General features: G+C 42.6%; 1 protein-coding gene across 1 annotated transcript in view; it reads left to right on the forward strand.

Annotated features, from left to right (window-relative positions):
- Positions 1–12,756: 12,756 nt before the first annotated feature.
- The window catches only part of atp6v1c2 (ATPase H+ transporting V1 subunit C2), a 35,925-nt gene continuing 26,252 nt past the window's right edge, over positions 12,757–22,429 (forward strand). The window contains exons 1-4 of the mRNA XM_052146041.1: positions 12,757–12,882; positions 14,053–14,120; positions 17,916–18,001; positions 18,235–18,297. Coding sequence (XP_052002001.1) covers positions 12,757–12,882; positions 14,053–14,120; positions 17,916–18,001; positions 18,235–18,297 — 343 coding nt within the window. The remainder of the gene's footprint in view (positions 12,883–14,052; positions 14,121–17,915; positions 18,002–18,234; positions 18,298–22,429) is intronic.

A 22,429-nucleotide genomic window follows, 5' to 3' on the forward strand; every position in this document is an offset into this window, starting at 1 on the left:
TGCAGGTCCCCTACCCCTTGATGGAGGTGAGCACCGTCAGGAGTGCATTCTTCAAGGAGAGTGCCTTAAATTCTGCTGACTCTAAGGGCTCGAAGGGAGCCCTCATAGGCCTTGCAGGACTACAGAGAGGTCCCACGAGGGAATGAGGCATGATCTGGAGGGATTCAACCTCCTGGCACCTCTCAGGAACCTGATGATCAGGTCGTGCTTCCCTAAGGACTTACCGTCCACTGTGTCATGGTGTGACCTGCTATGACAGCGCGTCCGCTTGGTGGTTGCTACCGTAGCCATGTTGTCTGTTCGAACCAGCACATGCTTGCCCTGGATCAACGTCCAGAGCCCTAGCTGGCTGAGTTGCAAGAGCACCATGTCCCTGTGCGCACACAACACGTCTCGAGGTGAAGTGGATGCCACTGAACCTGGGCGGGCGCCTGGCGAACTGAATTGCATAGCCGAGTCGGATGGTCTGGGTCAGCCATCACGACGAGTTGGAGAGCGTGAGCCACGTGTCCAAGCTCCAGGCGAGGGGGACCAAGGGGACAATCTCGTCTGACATACTGGTGGGTGGGGTCTCATGGCAGGGCAGAGCCAGGGAGGCCGTATTGATGGGGCTTGAGCCCTGTGGCGGTGCTGAGTTGAGAGACATCGAAGCACTTACCTGACTCCTTGATAATCACCAGCGGATCGGTCAAGGAGGGGGGAGGAGGTGTTTTGTCCCCACGGTCTGTCGAAATCATCCAGGGTTGAGCGTGTTTGTGCCACAGTTTGGTGCATAGGGCCAGGGAAACCGCTGCCGGGGTGCTGAACCTGCCAAAAAGGGATGGTAAATATTAGCCAAAATCAACTTTTACCCTTGAACAATGATGAATCTTCCTTAATTTATCATATGTATGAGACATTTGAATATTAATGTAATGACTCCACTGCTCTTACTTGAGCCAGCACTAAAGAAAACATGTCCACCCCACATCTTTCGAAATGTTTCAGTTTCCTGTGGGGAAAGTTGCATTCCTTGAAGAAACACAATATCATATTTCTTATGTTCAATAGGTAGGATAAACACAAAACATGTAGATTCATCCATATAACCATTCCGAAGGTGTGTTCTTCTACAAAACAAACTCCAGCCGCTAGGCAGAACCACCACAAAAAGATACAAAAAAGGCACCCAGTTTACCCGGACAGTCAAGTGAATGTTTAGTAAGTCAGGTCCACTCGGCTGTTTCATGAGTGCAAAAAAAATCTCTAATCACTCCAATGCTTTGCAAGAAACATTCCACAGAACAAACTCCAACCAATAAGTGGCATAAGCACAAAAACCTTCCAGATTCATCCACAAACTGTCCCGAAGGAGTGTTACCCCACAAAACATGCTCCAGCCGCTAGGTAGAACCAGCACAAAAAGAAACAAAGAAGGCGCTCAGTTCCTCGGATGGGGAATATACAGTGAGTCAGGTCCGCTCGGCTGTATAGACAGTATCACACAATAACTTATTCATTCCATTCACTTTATGAAGGACATCGCTTGCTGTGGGAATGTAAATATTTTGCGGCCATCCTTAGTATCTATTCTCAATTTGGCTGGGAACATCAGTTCAAAAGTGGCCTTCTGTTGATGTAAGAATTTCTTGGATTCCTTGAATTGATCATGTTTCTCTCTTGTCATATTCGCAAAATCTGGAAACAAGAAAATGCTGTGGTTCTACAAGGAATGACTTCCTTTACTCTTCGCCTCGCGCAACACAAGATCTTTCTCGGATGATCTCAGAAATTTAGCGGATCTCTGAGCCGGAACCCTGTGAGCTCGCTCGATTTCCAGCTTATGGCCTGTTATGTTGAGCAGACTCTGGAAGAGCTCGTCTAGGAATTTCACCATATCTCGGCCTTTTTCGTTCTCAGGAATTCCAAAAATATGAATACAATTCTCTAAGTCTTTCAACTTTTCCCAAAAGCATTCCAACACTCTAGTAACCACCTACGAGAATTTCATCTCCATGGCAGTGATCAATCAACATATTACAGCAAGATCCTCCAAGTTTGCAACTACCTTCGGCAGCATTGCCGACATGCTCAACAGATGATGCTGAATCACTCCTACCGCACTTTCCAAACTGAGTACCTGGTCTGCGGCCCTGTCTGGGGTATCTGCTTGATCACATAAGTGTCTTTTATTGTCTCCACGTAGCCTGCAGCAAAGAGGAGTCGGTGGCGAGGATAGTACTGTGCCTCAACCCCGAGGGAAAATGACTATGCGGACTGCCAAAAAAACGGTGAATGGACCGGATTAAGGAAGATATGAGGCACGTTAACCTCGCCCCTGAAGATGCCCTCGATCGAAAGAAATGCAGAGCAACTTGCCGAAAAGCGGATCCTGCACTCACGCAGGACAAACACTAGGAAAGAAGAAGACGAAATAGTCTTAATAGAACAGTTATGGAACAGGGTGTATCGAATCTCACCGGTTTATGACACAAAACGTTTTCAAAACTAGCAAAGTGAGCAGAGCTCACTGTTCACATGTCCAACCCTCGAATGGCGCCACGTGACTAACAAATTTTAAATTATAGCAACATGCAACATGATTGACAAGTCAAGTCAAATAAGTTTGATTTGTACATTATAGCACTTTTCGCTACACACATCGTTTCGAAGCAGCTTAACAGAAAATTGTGCTGAAATGCCTTAAAGTCCTTATTGGCCGGTCTTAATGAATAATACATTTGAAAATAATGCTTTAAAAAATTATTGTCTTTAGGCCCTCAATGTGCAAGCCAAAGGTGATTTTGGCAATGCTGTATACTACTGTACTGCCTTGACCAAACCATGGCAACATATTTATAATGTTTTACACCCCAAAAATCGTAAATGGATAATTCATCCAAAAATAGAAATTAAGTCAGTGTTTCCTCCCCCCTGTGTTGTTATAACCCTTTCTTTCTTTTTCTTAACACAAAGGGAGAAATAGTGAAAAAAAACAATTTGCTCAGTGATGTCATACAATGGCAGTTTATGGTGACCACCTCTTTGAGCTTCAAAAGAACGCAAAAGTATAATTCAGAAGACTGATAAATTATTCCATGAGACTCATGATTCTTATGAAAGCACACAATAAGGTTTAATGAGAAACAAACTAAAATCAAATGTATTATTTAGTGAATATTGTGTAATATTCACAACACTTACAAGTGATCCAAAAGATGCATGCGAGGGAAGCGAGCCGGCGCACTCGTGAAGCTTAGTGAATGTGGCTTTAGGACTCCTCTGCAGAGTATTCATCTGGCGAATGTCAGCTCCTTCGCCAACAAAACTGCTTCTGGTCACTCAAAGAAATAAGGACTTTTAACTCTGATGTTCTGTGTTTCACAGAAATCTGGCTGAATGAAGCCATCCCTGACAGCTTGTTTCATCTGCCAGGCTTCCAGCTGTTCAGAGCGGATCTCATTGTGGAATTAATGGGGAAAGCGAGAGGCGGTGGAACATGCATTTACATCAATGAAAGTTGGTGTGCAGATGTAAAAAGATGTGCTGTTCTAATTTAGAAGTGCTCTTCATCAACTGTAAGCCTTTCTACTCACCGTGGGAGTTTTCTTCATTCATTCTTGTGAGTGTTTATATCCCTTCACATGCGTGCGTGAATGCAGAATTGAAACTGCAGGGTGATCACAACTAAGCTAACTTTACCTGTGAAATGCCAAAATACAAACTACACATCACATGCCCCACCAGAGACAGAAATATACTGGATCACTGCTACACCACTGTAAAGGATGCATATCATTCTGTCCCACGTGTAGCTTTAGGACTCTCTGATCACTGTCTTGTTCATCTTCTCCCAACCTACAAGCAGAAACTAAAATCAAATGCTTGTAGTAAGGACTTAAAGAGATGGACCAATGAAGCAGAGCTGTAACTACAAGCCTGCTTTGACTGCTCTGATTGGAGTGTTTTTGAAGCTGCAGCCACAGACCTGGACGAGCTCACAGATACAGTGCCATCATATATCAGTTTCTGTGAGGATATGTGCATCCCTACTAGGACATTTTTATCATTCAATAACGATAAACCATGTTTTACAGTAAAACTCAGGCAGCATTGTCATGCCAAAGGGGATGCTTACAGAAGTGGAGATAAAATATTGTACAACCAGGCCAGGAACACACTGACTAAGGAAATCAGAGTGGCTAAAATAAGCTACTCTGAAAAGTTGAAAAAAAAACAAAAAAAAAAAACAGAATTCAGCCAACGATCCTGCATCTGTGTGGAATGGCCTGAAAAACATCATCAAGTACAAGACAACTCTCACTCGCTCCAGCTAATTAATCTGCACTTATGATCTATGAGTAGGATGTGTGCAGGGTCTTTCGGAAACAAATACGGTGAAAAACAGACAGTGCTCAGTGCCTGTCTGAAAGTTGGCACTGAGCAACTGGCCCCCATCTTAACACAGATCTTCAATAGATCACTTGAGCAGTTTGAAGTTCCCTGCTGCTTCAAATCATTCTGGTCCCCAAAAAACCCCAAATCATGTGACTTAATGACTACAGACCTGTTGCTCTTACGTCTGTTGTCATAAAGTCGTTTGAGAGACTGGTTTTGGCCAACTTGAAGGACATTACTGGACCCCTGCTGGATCCCCTTCAGTTTGCTTACTGAGCAAAAAGGTCTGTGGATGATGCTGTCAATATTGGACTGCATTATATCCTCCAACACCTCGACAGACCTGGGACTTATGCCAGGAACCTACTTGCGGACTTCAGTTCAGCCTTCAATACCATCATGCCTGATGTTCTCTCAAACAAACTGACTCAGCTCTCCGTGCCCACCACAATCTGTTGATGGATCACCAGCTTTCTTACATATAGGCAGCAGATAGTGAGACTGGGGAAACTCACATCCAGAACCCTCACTATTAGCACTGGTGCTCCTCAGGAATGCGTTCTCTCTCCACTTTTCTTCTCCCTGTACACGAATGACTGCAACTATCAAGCTCCTGAAGTTTTCAGACAACACAACAGTCATTGGCATCGTCCGCGATGGTGACGAGTTTACATACAGATGGGTAGTTGATGTCTGGTGCGGTCACAACAACCTTGAGCTGAACACGCTCAAAAAAGTGGAGATGATAATGGTAGTGTTGGGTTCGAGTCTACCTTAGTCGAGTCCGAGTCAAGTCTGAATCTTTAAATAGTTGAGTCTGAGTTAAGTCCGAGTCCAAAAGGGGCCGAGTCGGACTCAAGACCGAATCCATAACAGGCCGAGTCCGAGTTGAGTCCAAGTCTGAATGAATCTGTTCAAGAGTCTGGATTAAAATTGAAACCATAAACTCAACATCAATATTTTCAGCTTATTTTAACTTCACAACTAAGAAAATCTATTTGTCCATATAAATGCAAAAACAAATGATAAGTATCCTGCTGAACAAATTTCAAAGTGGTTTCTATGAAAGCATATGTTTTAGGTGTATGCAAACAAAACTGTCCTTCAACATACTTCTTATTGCGTTCTGCTGACATTTAAATTATTTGCTGATTTCCCCTCCACTCAACATACACCAAAGAAAGTGAAAGCTGCGTTAGCCATTACAAGTTATTATTATTTAGAATTTTTATTTAATTTTAATTTCTACTTCATTTTCAATTTGTCCATTTGATTTAGTTTAGTTTTATCTAAAATTATGAGTGAAACACATTTAATGTAATTAATTTAATACATTTAATATGTTTAATACATTTAATAAATGGTAATATTAAAACATGTGATATTGCCCATACAATTAAATACAACATAAAATAAAAACAGAAGAGATCAGATAACATTAAAAAATAATCATATACTACAGCTGTGCAAATACATCTACTGATGCTACTGGACACATCTTCAGTGATGTTCCTGGAATCATTGGGTGTTTCGGGTCTCTCAACATCATACACCCTCATCCAGGCGACCCAGCTGTGGCTGATCAGACCCCAGCTTGTGTCCAGTTGGCAAATCTAGCTACCCTGCCCCCATGGATCTCCTCTCTTGAGCCATAGCCATCTTGAGGCTTTCTCTGCCGCTTCAGTGGTATTGCGGATGGCTCTTCTCCTCCGCACTCCATCAATGCCTAACAGACTAAAGGCTCTGGACAGGGATCGGGCTATAAAGCCCCTGCATCCTACCTCTATTGGAAGACACCTTGCTCTCCATCCGGCTTGTCGACACTCGCTGACTAGTCCTTCGTGACTTGGTAAGCTTCCTCTCAAAGGCCTCCTCCAAGCGATCTTCCCAAGGGACTGTAAGCTCCAACAGAACCACTTGTTTGGTGGACTCAGACAAGAGAACGACATCTGGTCTTAAGGAGGTGGTCACAACGTGGTTGGGGAACTTGAGTTGCCGCTCCAAGTCCACCAACAGCTGCCAGTCCCTCGCAGTGGCCAGGATGCCTGCAGATGTATTTGCGGCTGGTTTTGGCTGCTCTCCAGCTCTGACGATGGTGATGGCTTGTTTGGAGGGGCGGGAGCGCTTTGCCCACTCGACTCCTGTAGCAATGGCTTCAGCAATGGCCTTCAGTACCTGGTCATGCCTCCACCTGTACCTTCCCTCTCCCAGTGCCTTTGAGCAGCAACTCAGAATGTGCTCCAGGGTTCCACGCTTGGAGCACAGTGGGCATGCTGGAGACTCCACTTTGCCCCATATGTGAAGGTTTGATGGGCTGGGAAGCACATCGTATACTGCCTGGATAAGAAACTTGATCCGATGTGGCTCTGCCTTCCACAGCTCCGCCCATGTCACCTTCCTCTCGATCGCGTTCTCCCATCGTGTCCAGGCCCTGTTGCCTCATTCCTACTGTCCTGCAGGTTCTCTCCTCCTCGACCACTGCTCTCACCTCCTCCTGGACAAGGCAGCGCCTTTCCTTCCCTTTGGTGGTGTCAATGTGGGGAGTTGAAAAGGAACCCAGTCCAGCCCTGCCTCTTGTAACCACCCCCACCAGTCTTTTGTGGTGTAATCTTGCCTCTGCTTGTCGAACAGCCTCCTCAGCCTTCCACTTCCGACCAGTCCTCACTTCAACCCCAGCCGTTGCCACCTTTGGATCACTTGAGTCTCTGTATATCAACACTTCCCTAGCTCTTGTTACCTTGAACTCCTCCTCCAAGGACTTGAGCGGCAGTTGCAGTTTGTTGCGGTGCCTGTAAAGTGCGATGCTACTTAGACTTTTTGGAAGCCCCAGCCATCTTCTGAGGTGGCTGCTGACCTTCCTCTCTAGGGTTTCCACAGTCGAGATTGGCACTTCGTAGACGAGTAGTGGCCACAGGATCCTGGGAAGAATGCCATGCTGGTATAGCCAAGCTTTAAACTTCCCTGGCAATCCAGACCGGTCCACTGACTTCAGCCACATGTTCAGCTCAATGCAGATTGACTGGATTGATGCAAAGTCCCTCAGGGTGCTGTCAAACACCTTGCCTAAGCTCTTGACAGGCTTCTCAGTGATGGTCTGGATTATTACACCTGCGACACTAAACCGGGATTTCTCATCCACCTTTCCTCTTCTCAGCACCATCGATCTTGACTTGGCTGGTTTAAAATGCATCCGTGCCCACTCCATTAGCTTTTCGAGACCCTTTATAATCCACCGGCAGCCTGGAACTGATTCTGTGGTGACCGTGAGGTCGTCCATAAATACTCTGATCGGTGGCTGACGTTGAGCTGACTTCGTCTTTGGCCCTCTGCACTCTGGTTCAGCAGACTTTGTGAGCATATTCATGGCCAGGGAGAACAGAATAACGGAGATGGTACAACCCTTGATGATTCCGATCTCGACCTTGTGCCAGCCTGATGTCACTGCTCCTGAAGAGATTCTCAACCTGAAATTGTTGTAATAGTCAGCGATGAGGTCTCTGACTCTGCTGGGGACGTGATATTTTATCAGAGTGAGCTGCACCAACTTGTGTGGTATTGAGCCATAAGCATTTGCCATATCGAGCCACAGCACTGACAGATTGCCCTTGTTCTCTCTGGCCTCTCTGATGAGCTGTGTTACCACTCCTGTGTGTTCCAAACATCCAGACATTCCTGCTATTCCACCCTTCTGAACTGATGTATCAATAAACCTGTTCTTTGAGAGGAAGGTGCTCAGCCGGCAGATACAGTTTTGGACAAACTGACCTTGGGCTAAAGTTTAATTATTTTCAAATTATATATAGTATGGATAATAGGTGAATAGAGACTTCTACCCTCACTTGTGATCTTCATTGTGTTTTCTGACATTTTTGCCATTGAAATGCTGGTAAGAATAAGAAAGAATTTGTAGGAGAAAAAAAGAGTTTTTTTTCTCTACAATTTTTTCTCCCCAATTTGGAATGCCCAATTCCCAATGCGCTCTAGGTCCTCATGGTGGCATAGTGACTTGCTATCTGGATGGCGGAGGACGAATCTCATTTGCCTCAGGGTTTGATACCGTCAATCTGCGCATCTTATCACGTGGATTGTTGAGAAGTGGAGTCATTCAGGTTGCTGGGCTCATCCATCTCTCAGGAACTGAAGTGGGACACCCACATAGACTCCACCGTGAAGATGGCTCAGCAGAGGTTGTATATCCTTCTCCAGCTGGAAGTTCAACCTGCCACAGAAGCTGCTGACACAGTTCTACTCGGCCGTCATTGAGTCTGTCCTGTGTACATCTATAACTGTCTGGTTTGGTTCAGCCACCAAATCAGACAGAAGGAAAATACAATGTACAGTCAGGACAGCTGAGAGGATTATTGGTACCCCCTGCCCACCCTCCAAGACATATACGTCTCCAGAGTGAGGAAACGTGCAGGTAGAATCACTCTGGACCCCACACACCTTGCCCACTCCCTCTTTGAACTCTTGCTCTCTTACCAGGGGGCATCCAGGGACAAGAACAGTTTTTACCCTCATGACATTTTCCTCATGAACAATTAAACTTCCTCAGAACTCCCCCATAGTGCAATAATGTAAACATATATCTCATGTACATATGTAAATTCACATATTTAATTAATTAACTGTATATACCCCTACATTGCACATACACAAACACTTGCACGTGTACATACACCATTCTGTTATATGTCCTATTATATGTATGCCTATTTATATTCTTACCTTGTTCTATAATCTGTGTCTTACTGGAATGTTCTGTGTGCACTTGTTTCTCCTATCACCAAAAATAAAAATTCCTTGTGTACGTAAGAACACTTGGCAATAAAGCTCATTCTGATTCACAATGTCCTAACCTGACGGCAAACGACACATGATGAAAGGTATGTTTTTTTATGGTATTCAGAGATTTTGTATGTGGGTAACTCCATTTGCTGTTGTTACAACAAAGGAGGTCACAGGAGCAGGATCTAAATGCAGCTAAGGATTTTAATGAAAATAAACAAATACCAATAACTGGTAGACACAGGAACAAATAGGAATGATGGGAAACAAGAGCATAAACAGGAGCAAACATCTACGAAGGGCACTGGTTAAACACGGGAGGTCAAAACATATACAACAACTGACAACGAATGATCAAACAACAGGGCTTAAATACACAAAGGATAATGACTAAATGAAACACAGGTGAGGACAATGAAGGACAGCTGGCAGAGATGAGAGCAGGGAATTATGGGAAGGGTAGTCTGGGAACAGATGACAGGGAAACACAGGCCAGACAACAGTGAATCGTGACATAGCCCCCCCTCTAAGGAGCGGATTCTAGATGCTCCCCCCAAAAAAGAAAAAACAAAAACTGTCCATGGGATGTGGGGAAAAAAGGGAAAACAGGCAGTACAAGGGGGCACAAGAGGCAAGGGGATGAGGGGAATAGGGCAAAGACAGGGAGGCAGGGCCAAGATGGAGCCGGTAACCAGGGAGACTAGAGCAGGTCAGGCGGACGGCTAGAAGACCAAGGTGACCAGAGCAGATCTGGGGTACGGCCTGGAGACCAAGGGGATGACCTCAAGGTGGGGACCTGGTCTGGAGTCCTGGGAGGCGGCCACAGGACAGGGACTGGGTCAGGAGGCCAGGAAGGCGGCCACAGGATGAGGACTGGGTCTGGGGGCCTGGGAGGCTGCCACTGGATGGGGACTGGGTCAGGAGGCCTGGGAGGCAGCCACAGGATGGGAACTGGGTCAGGAGGCCTGGGAGGCGGCCACAGGACGGGGACTGGGTCAGGAGGTGGAGCCGCTGTAGGAGTCGCCACTAGTAAGGCGGATGGAGCTGCTGAAGGAGGAAGAGTCACTGGGGGAGGAGACGTGGAAGACTCTGGTGGTGGAGCCATGAAAGGCGGAGCCGTGGAAGGTGGGACTGTGGAAGGCTCAGGGGGCAGAGCCATGGAAGGCTATGGTGGCGGAGCCGTGGAAGGCTCGGGAGGCGGAGCCTGTCCTGGGACGGACGAGGCTGGCAACCCTGGCTCTGGGACGGACGAGACTTCCAGCTCTTTGGCCGTGGCAGGCGTGGGTGTTGGCTCGTTGGCCGTGGCAGGCATGGCGTTGGCTCGTTGGCCGTGGCAGGCGTGGGCGTTGGCTCACCGGCCGTGGCAGGCATGAAATGCTCAGAAGCTGAAACCGGGATTGAGAGAGGTGGTAACTCTGCAGCGACTGTCTCCAAAACTATCCTTACATACTCCTTCCATGTGCAGTCTCCGGTCTCCGGCAATTCCCTCCACTGGTGTGCAATGAGACCGATCGAGTACATGGACTTCAATGTAGCATCAGAAAAGTCTGCACTTGGCAAGGACACAAAACTGATGGGAATAACAGGCAAGTTCGCTCAGGTCAGCCGAATGAATGGAGCCGCCAGATCCATTTTGGTTGGTCAGTTGTTCTGTTACAACGAAGGAGGTCATAGGAGCATGATCTAAATGCAGCTAAGGATTTTAATGAAAATAAACAAATACCAATAACTGGTAGACACAGGAACAAATAAAACATCCACGATGGGAAACAAGAACATAAACAGGAGCAAACATCTACGAAGGGCACTGGTTAAACACGGAATCGTGACAGCTGTGAACTGGCTCAGGTCCAAAAACTTTCAAATAAAATAAGGCTGGGCATAGAAATGCATAAATTCTTTGACTACAAACTCTTCATGTATGTTCAGTAAAGTTCTGTTGTCTGGTTTTTATGCAGCTGTATTGTGTTCTTTTGTTGCTATCCCTGTTTTTAGATAAACAAACAAGTTTTAGCTTGAATGCCCTATGTCGTGACGGTTCAACGGTCATTGAAAATTTTCACTAAATAATACATTCGATTTTGGTTTGTTTCTCACCAAACCTTACTGTGTGCTTTCATAACAATCGTGAGTCTCATGGAATAATTTATTAGACTTTTAAATTATACTTTTGCATTTTGAAGATGTGGTCACCACAAACTGCCATTGTATGACATCACTGAGCTTAATTTTGTTTCTCCCAATTGCTCCCTTTGTGTTAAGAAAAAGAAAGAATTTGTAGGAGAAAAAAGAAATCCAAGATGATGCATTGAACTTAACTTGATCCAAGAAACTACAGGAACAACATATAGTTCAAAAGTTATTAGCAGAAAATTTGAAAGGTTTTAGATCATAGAGACCTTAAATTTGACACAATGAACATTCAGACACTGGGTAGCTTCAATTTAAAAAAACAACAACAATAAAATAGACACAATATGGTCCATTACATTAAGGAACATTGTATGCAATGTGAGAAGAGCAGTGGCTCTCAGTATGGTAATGTTTGCACACAACACCTGTTGACTCACAGTGCGGTAACAATGATCACTTTACATAACAGTCCATTGTCCGTCTTACCTGGTCAACTTCACACACACCACATGAAGTAGGTGCACTTCATTTCTTTTAAATATCATTTAATTAATTAATTTGTAATTAATACAGATTATAGGTACATTATTATATTTATCTTAATATGTTCACTATTGTTGCATTTGGGCTGCCTGTGGAAAATATGAAGCAAGATTAAATACGGGTAAGTGGTTAGAATTCAGGTAAGAATCCATGCAAATCACTTAAATTATTATTTGCCTATAACCTAACTATCTGATTTTTATTCATGTTCTAAAATGCCTAATTAAATTTTCAGAGTTAATTGTGTGTCGTTAATGCTGTTACAATACATGGATGTCTTGCAAAACTTTTCCCAGAGCTTTAACTTGCCATAAAAACAGAATTATTATCAGTTTAAGCAACTTTTCCCAGAAACTCTTTATCTCACAATGGGCCTTATTCATGATACATGAGCAGAGCGTAATAAATCATAAATCAATTCTTACCTAAATTGTCCCATTAAATTTAATGGGACAGTTTACGTAAGACTGGTTTTCAAAACAATTTACACAGAAATTCTTTCTGCATTTCATGAATAAGGTCCAATGTGTGCAACATTCATGATAAGTTACTTTCACAGTAAACAACATTCAATACTGGAACATACTGTACATTATCAATGTGTTTGCCCATGAATACAACTTTATAAAGTCTATTTACAAAAAAAGATGTTTATCACTGAGCTTTTTCCAGGTTAACCTTGATGAAGTATAACCTCATTAAATCTCATCATAAAACTTTACTGTCTTGAGAACATGAGAACTGTGTTTCCCTGTCTGAGAAACCAAATATTCTCAGACACTGTAGTCAGCAAATATAACAATGCTGTCAGAAAGTGGCCTATGTACTTAAACAAACAACTAGTATTTATATTTTTGGGCAAATTTGAAGTAGTATACTCCTGTCACAGGTGAGAACAGGAGATCGCTGGCCGTGATGGAGTTCTGGCTGATTTCAGTTCCTCTGGACAAAGTCAGCTGTCAGTCTGTTGAGACACTCAAACACATCACTGCCAAAACAGGTCTAGCCACAAGCTACAGATTCCATGTTCCAGAGCTGAAGGTAAAAGATCGATTTTCAGAGCACTCAGTTACATCACCACAGTAAAATCTGTGCCACAAAGGGCACCTAACAGAATAGCAAAAATAACTAGACTGGTAAAGTTGTCTTGGTAAATTTTTGTTGTCTTGAAAAAGCATTGTCTAAAAAGTTTAAACTAGTTTTAAGGGGCCAAGAGCCCCACAAAATAACAGTCTCAAATATAGTCACAATAGCAAAAATGCATTTATATTGATAGGATATTAGTCTTGGAAGGCTAAATCTGCTACACTGCTGCTGCTGTAGAGCAAGTATGGAGACTTGCTACTGGTAAACGAAAAGCAAGACATGCTGCATCAAGCATGTATGAACATACTGCTGCACACCTAAACATTACAAACAGATTTAGTTATGTGGTGCTGGGGTGGAGGTGGGTTTCAGAGAAAAAATACTCTCGCGGCACACTGCATTGAAACCAGATTATCTGCAAAACTGAGTCATTTAAATGTTACACCAAGAGACAGATGCTAGATGATTGGTTACCCGAATAAATGTCAAAGGACCGTTCAGCTTAAACCAAGCGAGATGATTGGCCTAACTTGTCACATCTGAGCGAACAGCTTGGCTAACAGATAACAAGAACCTATCAGCTTGTGCCACATAGAGTTTCATGGCTGAACCCAAGTCTAGATGTTTGCATTGCTTAAAGAAATTGTGAGTGGTTCTTATCTGTGTAAAATTGGCTGCCATGTTGCTAGGGTGATTGAGTGTCGCTAGGTGGTTGCTAGGGGTTCTGGGTTTTTTTGTACTAGCCTAAGATGTGTCTCCATGCCAAGTCTTATGATATTTTGGTCACTTGATATGGCTTGGGGCCCCTATTGGCCCCCTTGGGGACCAATAGTTTACTAACTGGGATCAAAGAATACATTATGAAAATAATTAAACTCTTCAGTTTTATCTTGATAAACAGAGGTAAAAAAAAAAAAAAAGCGTAGTCACTTGAGTGTGATAACTGATAGTAAGTGTTCCATTTACAGACCATGCTTGATTTTGAATTCCATTCAAAGCAACATGACTCTAGTTAGTGACCAGTTTGCTCCATAGGAATTAATTGAGAGGAAAAACAACTTGACTATGTAACTCTGGGTGCTATGTATATTTGGGCTAACAACATATCTTCTGTTGTGTACGAAGGTGGGAACTCTGGATGTGTTGTTGGGGGTCTCTGATGATCTGTCAAAACTGGACACATTTACAGAGGGGTAAGCATCATTCCTTTATTAATAATATTTGTCTGTATCCCAATATAAATATATCAGGCGTACATTACTAAACTACCACTTGCCACATTTCAGTATAGTATTTACAATATGTATTTATAACATAGTACATTGTATGCTTCGGTAATAGCACTTACAAAATGTTGAACATGATGCTACTTTTAGCATGTTTTTGTGAGTGCGGAGTGCGGAGTGGTGGTGGCGGAGTGGGCTAAAGCACATAACTGTTAATCAGAAGGTTGCTGGTTCGATCCTCACAGCCACCACCATTGTGTCCTTGAGCAAGGCACTTAACTCCAGGTTTCTCCGGGGGGATTGTCCCTGTAATAAGTGCACTGTAAGTCGCTTTGGATAAAAGCATCTGCCAAAAAAAAAAATACAAAATGCAGAAAATGTGCATGTAAAATGGCTTGAAATAGCATTTTAGCTTAGCGTAAAGCTGACAATTTACACAAGGTTTATTTCTATTCCTTCTGCTCCAAACTTACTTCAAACGTACTTCTCTGTCTGCTTGTATGAATGTAACACATCATCAGAAAGTGTTTCACCGCTGTTCAAATGCACTTTGGATCATCATTTATATGTATAAATGTTTTCCATCTGAAAGCACTAAATATTAAATTAAACAAATGACAATAAAATGCAAAGTAATCTCTTCAGTAATCAAATTACTTTTTGAATGTAACTGTATTCTAATTACTTGATTAAAATTGTAACTGCAGTTTAATACAGTTACTTATATTTTGTATTTTAAATATGTAATCCAGTTACATGTATTCCATTACTCCTCAACCCTGACCATAATAATACCTTGGTATACTTTATATCAAAGCACAATAGTATTACCACCTAATACCAATACTGAACCATGGTACTGCGACATACATTTTTTATAAGGGAGTACAAGGAGTTTGTCTAATTATTATTATTTTAAAATATTTACAATATTTCTGATGTTAAAAATAAGATGTTTTGCTAGTTTATACACTTACAATCACCATTTAGGATAATCTTGTCAATAGAATATGGCACCAGTGGTTTATGTCATTGGTCCTTGGCAGGGTTGATGGAGTAACAGAATACATTTAACAGGATTAAGTATTTAAAATACAGAATATTAGTAACTGTATTCCACTTGAATTTAAATCGTTTGGTAATCAGAATACAGTTACAAGTATTTTGATTACTAATGAGATTACTTGGCATTTTATAGTAATTTGTTTCTTTTAATATTTAGTCTATTAATTTTTAAAGCTTTTGTCCAAACACATAAGACGATCTGATTGCCTTTAAAGGTGGAGAGTGTAATTTTAATTCAATGCACTTTTGGTCAAATTCCGTGAATATCTGTTCACGGTCCGTTAGCGGTCCGTTCTGTTTGTGCGGTGAAAACAATCTGGTGTTTGTACACAGCTCTGGCTCTGTAAATGGGAAAATATAAAAAGTAGATTGGACCGATCCGCACATCACTGTTGCGATCACAAAGCATTGGCAATTAGCCTGCATGAATTTGGGGGGCGGAGCTTCTGAAGAAGCACTGAAGGGAGGGGTGTGTTTGTTTAGCTCTTGAGTTCAAATATCAACAGTCTTTCTAAGGAATCACTTACTCCAACTTTACCATGATAACCAGTTGAACCGTAACACCGGCAATGTTATCGGACCGGCAGATTCCTCTGCAAAGATTTCTCTCTGGTGTGTTTGTGTTATAGTGGTCTTGTTTATTACGACGTTAAACATTTATCATCTTTTATTTAGAATGGCCTATCTGTTCATAGGGAATCAGAGAGTGCGAAAGGGCGTGATTAGTCTGAGGGGTGTTGGCAAAGGATGTTTGAAAATATACTTTATTTTTGTAATTCCGTTTGGTTCCACTAGTAGTGCAGAAATTACACACTCCACCTTTATGATGTGTTAAATTCATACGTGCAGACGGAGGACGCTTTCACACTGTTATGAGTGAAAAGGTGGATATGACATAATTGAAGAACTTTCCCTTTGGGAGCATTAATGAAGAACTCCAGCAGGAACTATAGTTTAACAGAAAACAGTTAGAAATATTGACAGATGAAACATGAATCCAATTAATACACAAATATAATTATATATGGTTTGTTAATATTTTTGTATGCAGTTAGGGTATTTTTACAAGAATAAAGGATGTTTTTATGAGAAATGCTAACCAATGTAGCCTTAAGCATCGTTTAGAAAGTTACAAATAATATATTATTGCCTCATTCTATGAACAGAATCAATATACGATCAGAAAATACGTTGTTGTATACACATTGTGTTTTTGAAGTAAGTTTGGAGCAGCATAAATGGTTAACAATGTGTAATAGTCATGTGAAAATGTAGCTCTATGCTAAGCTATGATGCTAATTCTAGCACTTTTACAGGCACCTACCAGGCACCAATATATTTTATGATGAATTCTATCAAGAAAATCCACATCAGATCATATTTTGCTTTCTTAAGTAAGACCTTTGATAATATGGCAAAGATGTAGTGCAAAATTATATTCGTAATAAATACTTTTATATTGTTTTCCTGTAAAAAATATCTACAAATCCTTACAAATATATATATTTACTTGAGAATAACTCTGAATATGATATAAGATAGGATTGTTTTTTGGTAGGAATGTATTTTAAAGATAAGTGTATATTTTCTTACTGTACTGGCAGATTTATTTTTAATTGTTGTTCAGTTATGTACAGATAAAACTAGTAAAAATATCTGCCAGAGCTGAAGACGTAATCCAAAGTATTTAAATTGCATTACTGTCCTTGAGTAATTTAATGGAATATGTAACTAATTAAATATGACATCGTGTATTTTGTAATGTGTAGTGGAATAATGTTTTAAAAGTAACCCTCCAAGCCTTGGTCCTTTGGCCAAATTTCACATCTGCGTTTGTCAACATGCATTTGTCAACAAGTCAACATAAAACAACATTCGCAACCCATTTTAGTTTTGTAATGCAACATATTTTAGATTGAAACACATTCAGTGAGATGTGTAGGCTTCAAATGTAGGCTAGACCTAATTTTATCCATTGGTAACTGATTGCCGGCACCCATTGGTTGAAACTAAAGCGTCCTTTATGATGTCAGCTGAAAATAAAAATTATTTCAGAGCCAGAGAAGGATATAACATTTTTATGTAAAATGATATAGATAATCACTGTTTTTCTTTGGTATAGCATGCACATAAATCATACATAATAAGACCAGGAATGCATATTTAATAATGTAAACAGTGTCAATTTTTACTTCATGAGAAATGCTTCTCTGTAGTGTGCATCTGTGTGTTTGGTGTCCTGTGTGTTGGTGGGAAATTTCTCCATCTCCTGTAAAACAGTTATCACTAACCGTGACACTTAATCCAGTCGAGTTGAGTTTCAGGTGCCACCTTACAATGAATCTTCCTGCCTGAGCTGCTGAGTTTATGTGTGGTGGAAACTGTCCTCTCTTTCTCCCCTTTCTCTCTTTCAGTCTAGCATTTCCATTCACATGACCTCAGGCAATGTTACACTTAGGTGCTGGGTTCAACTTTGGGTTATAGATCTGAATGGTAACTGTGAAAATTTGTGTTATTTTTTTAAGCTTAGTGGGGCATCAGATCCTCTGTTTGGTTCACAGACCATTATTCTGACTGGATTTGTCTTTGCTTATGGAATAGTATTTGACTGAACTCTGTTTATATTGTTTGTAGTGTCACTTTTTCTGGCACCACCAGCTAAAATATTTATCTCCAAATTTCTGTTGTATAATGAAGTGTGATTCGTCAGACGTCACAGTGTTTGGGTGAGGTGATGGACGAGTTCAGTGGAAAACTCCTGGAGATCATGTTAGTGAACAGAGGTGAGTGTGGTAACAGCTAAACCTGTTCCATCAGACAGCACAGAAGAGCTCATTAGCTTCAGACCACCTCCTCTGAGCAGGGCCCTGAGCACCTATAGATCATGTTACATATGACACAAACATGGCCTAATAGAAAGATTTAACATAAAAATAATTGCCTTACCAGATACAAGGTCATATAATTTATTTTACTCTTTTTTTAGTGATTGATACTTTGTTAATACTCTCACCAGAGCACAAAACCCACCAGAAAGATCAGCAGTCACCACTGAAATCATATTTCCAGAACGTGCACGGTATGCTAACTTTTCCAAGCTTGAGCTTGTGTGTTCATTTTAGTTTGTGAGTGTATTTTAGTGTAAGCAGTGTTAGAGAATATGATGAGCTGCCTTATGTGGTCATACGATACATTTGTTATTATTTCATTTATATAGATGAGGTCCAGTTATAATGTTAGTAAATGTAATTCAGAAAACCTAATGTAGTTTCCCTTTTAAGTCATAACTTCAACGCTGCACCAGTAGCTGATGCTATGGGAACACCTCCCAGGAGTGACAATCTCTGAAGCCCTTTAAAATCACACCAATCTACTAGCAGATGGCGTTTGATGCTCTACCTCCATTTCATCAGAATTTTTCTCTTCAGGTTCACAACAACATCTCTCATGCTCTGGATGCCACAATCTTTGCTTTGTCATTTAATCTGCACACCTTAACAGCCACTGGATTATGCTTTTGTTTTCTTTTATGATTCACACTTTTTATTTGTATTTTTGTTTTCTCCTTCATATTAACAAAACAGTACATTCCATTTTACAAATATATTTTTATCAAATCCCTCCCCCATTACCCACCCATCTAACATGTGTCAGTCATAATTATATATAGATTGCTAGAATAAATCCACAGAAAACAAATAATTGAAAAAACAAATAAACTTGCAAAAAATAAATACATAATTAAAATAATAATGTAAAAAACTTAATCACCAAATATATAAATGACACTCTTATATTGCGTCTCACCACCAGGTCATTATCATCAGATAAACATCATTTTTTTCCAAGTAGTCTACATAAAAATGTTTCATATGCTGCAACTTTCCCCAATTCTGTAACCCATTCTTGGAAAGATGGTGAACCTGGTGACCGCCAACCTCTCATAATAGTTTGTCTTCCTATCATAATACTTATTTGAATCCATTCGGTTGTCTCTACATCAGAGCATAGAGAAGATGGGTCTCCAAGGACATAAATGTCTGGACAGCATGGAAAGCAACATTCTGACACATCTTGAATATAGTTATGAACCTAAGACCAGAATTTCTGTATTTTACAGCAGGACCACAGAGCATGCATCAGGTCTCCGTCCTCCCTCTCACATCGCCAGCATTCGGCAGAGTCCTTCAGACCGAGCCTAAATAGCCTACAATAAAAACTATTCAATATTTTAAATTGGATAAGTTGTACTCCCAGATTCCTTGACATTACTGTACAATTTTTACATATTCTGATCCAATCTTCATCACTAATTAAACGATTCAAATCCTTACTCCAGACTACTTTAAGAGCAGAATGGGAACTATAACCTACTTTATCCATTAGCAATCTGTAATATGCTGATGCCCCATGCCCTCTTCCCCATGCTGCTAGGATTGTAGACAAAATATTATCCTCTTGTGGAGCTTGACTACAAGAACCAAAAGTTGCACATAACACGAGTCTCAGCTGTAAATGTCTCCAAAATTGCACTTTGTTAAGTCCAAAAGCTTGGGTTAGCTGGTTAAATTATTTCAAAGTGTTATTCTCATAAACATCCCCTTACTTCAGAATTCCCTTCGTTATCCATTCCTTCCACAAAAAAGTTGAATTTCCAATGCGAATTTGGGATTCATCCAAATACTTGAAGCTGTGTTCAAAAAGGGGTTAAACTGAAATATTCTCGCTATTTTCTTCCAAATTGATTGAAGATGTGATATTATGGGGTGGGACTGTACTGTTTGAGGTAATTTAATAGATAAGCATTGCAGTGGCGGCAGGGGTAGCAGGATAGATTGCTCAACATTAAACCATGGAGGGGCCCTTTCAGGAGGGAGGGAACAGTGAGCCAGATGTATCAAGCTGAAGGCGTAATAATAAAACGTATCGGTTACCTAACGAAACCTCGGTTCCTCTAGATGAGGGAACGAGTATTGCGTAAACTAGCTTACGCTACGGGAAAGATTCATCTTTTCTGAGATATTGAAGCCAAAAAATTATCCTTAATTTTTGTATCCATTGTCAACGCAGTGCGGCAGCTGCAGACCTTGAGCGGGCTAGCTAGCGAGCTCATAGGTTGCTCTGTGGCAACTGCTGCAGCCTATAGACGAGCTTGGGCTGAACTCGCGATCCAATGAGAGGTGTCCCAGGCCACTGCATCAAAGCCCGCCAAAATGGGCATGACTAGAGTGCATATAAGCGTAGTTCATAGGCTGGAACCCTGGTTTTCATTGACTGAAGCTTAAAAGTCGCCGTGGCGCTGAAAGCACGGTCGGTTACGCTAATACTGCTCCTCATCTAGAGAGAACCGAGGTTACGCTAGGTAACCGACACGCTCTCTTACGAGAGGTTCTCTCAGATATGTAAGCTAGCTTACGCTACGGAACCCATTGTCAACGCCGCGCGCCAAGCATCCACTGTATGAGCCCCAGGGAATTAAGGGGGACCCGGGAGCCCTTATGAGTGGGGAAATAATATTTGGCCGGCAAGAATGCGGGTCATTGATTGTGTAATACATAAGCACATAGTGGGAAGGGAACGACAGAGCGGCGGTGCCGGTCTGTGTGGAATGTGTCCCATCAGTGCAGCTCACCAGGGAGCTGTAGCGTATTAAACCGCTAGTAGTTTTGCCTGCAGAGCGGGCACTTCCATATTGTAAAATCTGACAAAGGTGGAGGGGAAGTCCATCCCGCTGCCACACATATGTCGTGAATGGAAATCCCGCTGGACCATGCCCACGAGGATGCCATGCCTCTAGTGGAGTGAGCCCTAATGCCCAACGGGCATGGCAGGTCTTTTGACGCGTATGCAGCAGCAATAGCGCCCACTATCCATCTAGATAGTGTCTGTTTCGAGGCGGCGAGACCTTTGGTGCGCTCCGAACTAAACTAAAAGCTGCTCAGAGCGCCTGAAAGCAGCGGAGCGCGCAGTATACAATCTCAGTGCTCTGACCGGGCAAAGGAGATTGGCGTCGCGTCAGCTATCGGATGCTGGCAGCCGATAGGGAAATGACCTGTGCTCTGAAAGGAGTACCGATCACCTTGGGAACATAGCCGTGTCTAGGCTTTAAAATGACCTTGGAGTCACTTGGTCCAAACTCAAGACACGCAGCTGACAGACAGCGCGTGAAGGTCTCCCACACGCTTGACTGATGACAGGGCAGTCAGAAAAACGGTTTTGAGTGAAAGGTATTTCAAATCCACGGATTGAAGTGGTTCGAAGGGGGGCTTTCATAGTTTCGAGAACTATAGAAAGATCCCAGATAGGAACCGATGGGGCGCTGGGGTTCATCCTTCTAGCTCCCTGAGGAAGCCGGATGACCAGCTCGCTTTTACCCCATGACTGGCCGTGCAGGGGTTCAGCTGAACGCCGCAACGGCCGCCACATACACTTTGAGCGTGGATGGGGATCTGCCCTTATCCAGCAGCTCTTGTAGAAATACGAGCAGCTTACTTACACCCCACATGTCCGCGGGTCCAGGTCTCTGTCGGTGCACCATTTTGAGAACACAGACCATTTTGACGATAGAGTCTTCTCGTGGAAGGGGCTCTAGCGTGTATGATGGTGTTTATTACTCCTTCTGGCAGAGCGACGGTAGTCGCTGATCACCCACGCATGCAGCTCCAGCTCTGGGTGGGGATGCCAGATTGTGCCGCGAGCTTGAGAGAGGAGATCTGCTCTCACTGGATGGGCCACGGCGCTGTCAGTGACAGCTGCGTAAGCTCCGGGAACCATGTCTGATTCTCCCAACGCTGGGCTATGAGGAGCACCGAAGTGACGCTGCTTCCTGATCCTCTGCATTACCTGTGGCAATAGCGAGACGGGAGGGAAGGCGTAAGCCGGGCGCCTGGGCCAGTCCTGGGCCAGCTGCCCTCGCTGAGAAAAATATTGGGCAGTGAGAGTTCTCTTTGGACGCAAAGAGGTCTATCTCTGCTCTGCCGAATAGGTGCCATAACGCCTGGACTGTTTGAGCGCGCAGGACCATTCCCCTGGGGGAATATTGTCTCTGGACAGTCTGTCCGGGCCGCCGCTCAGGTGGCCTGGCACGCGCGTCGCCTCAGCGAGCGCAGGTGGCACTGGGACCAACTCAGTATGCGTTTCGTCAGATGGAAGAGGTTCCTGGATCTGACACCGCCCTGACGGTTTAGGTAGGATACCACAGATCTGTTGTC

This window comes from Xyrauchen texanus, chromosome 16 (assembly GCF_025860055.1).
Source record: "Xyrauchen texanus isolate HMW12.3.18 chromosome 16, RBS_HiC_50CHRs, whole genome shotgun sequence".
In the NCBI taxonomy this organism is placed as follows: domain Eukaryota; kingdom Metazoa; phylum Chordata; class Actinopteri; order Cypriniformes; family Catostomidae; genus Xyrauchen; species Xyrauchen texanus.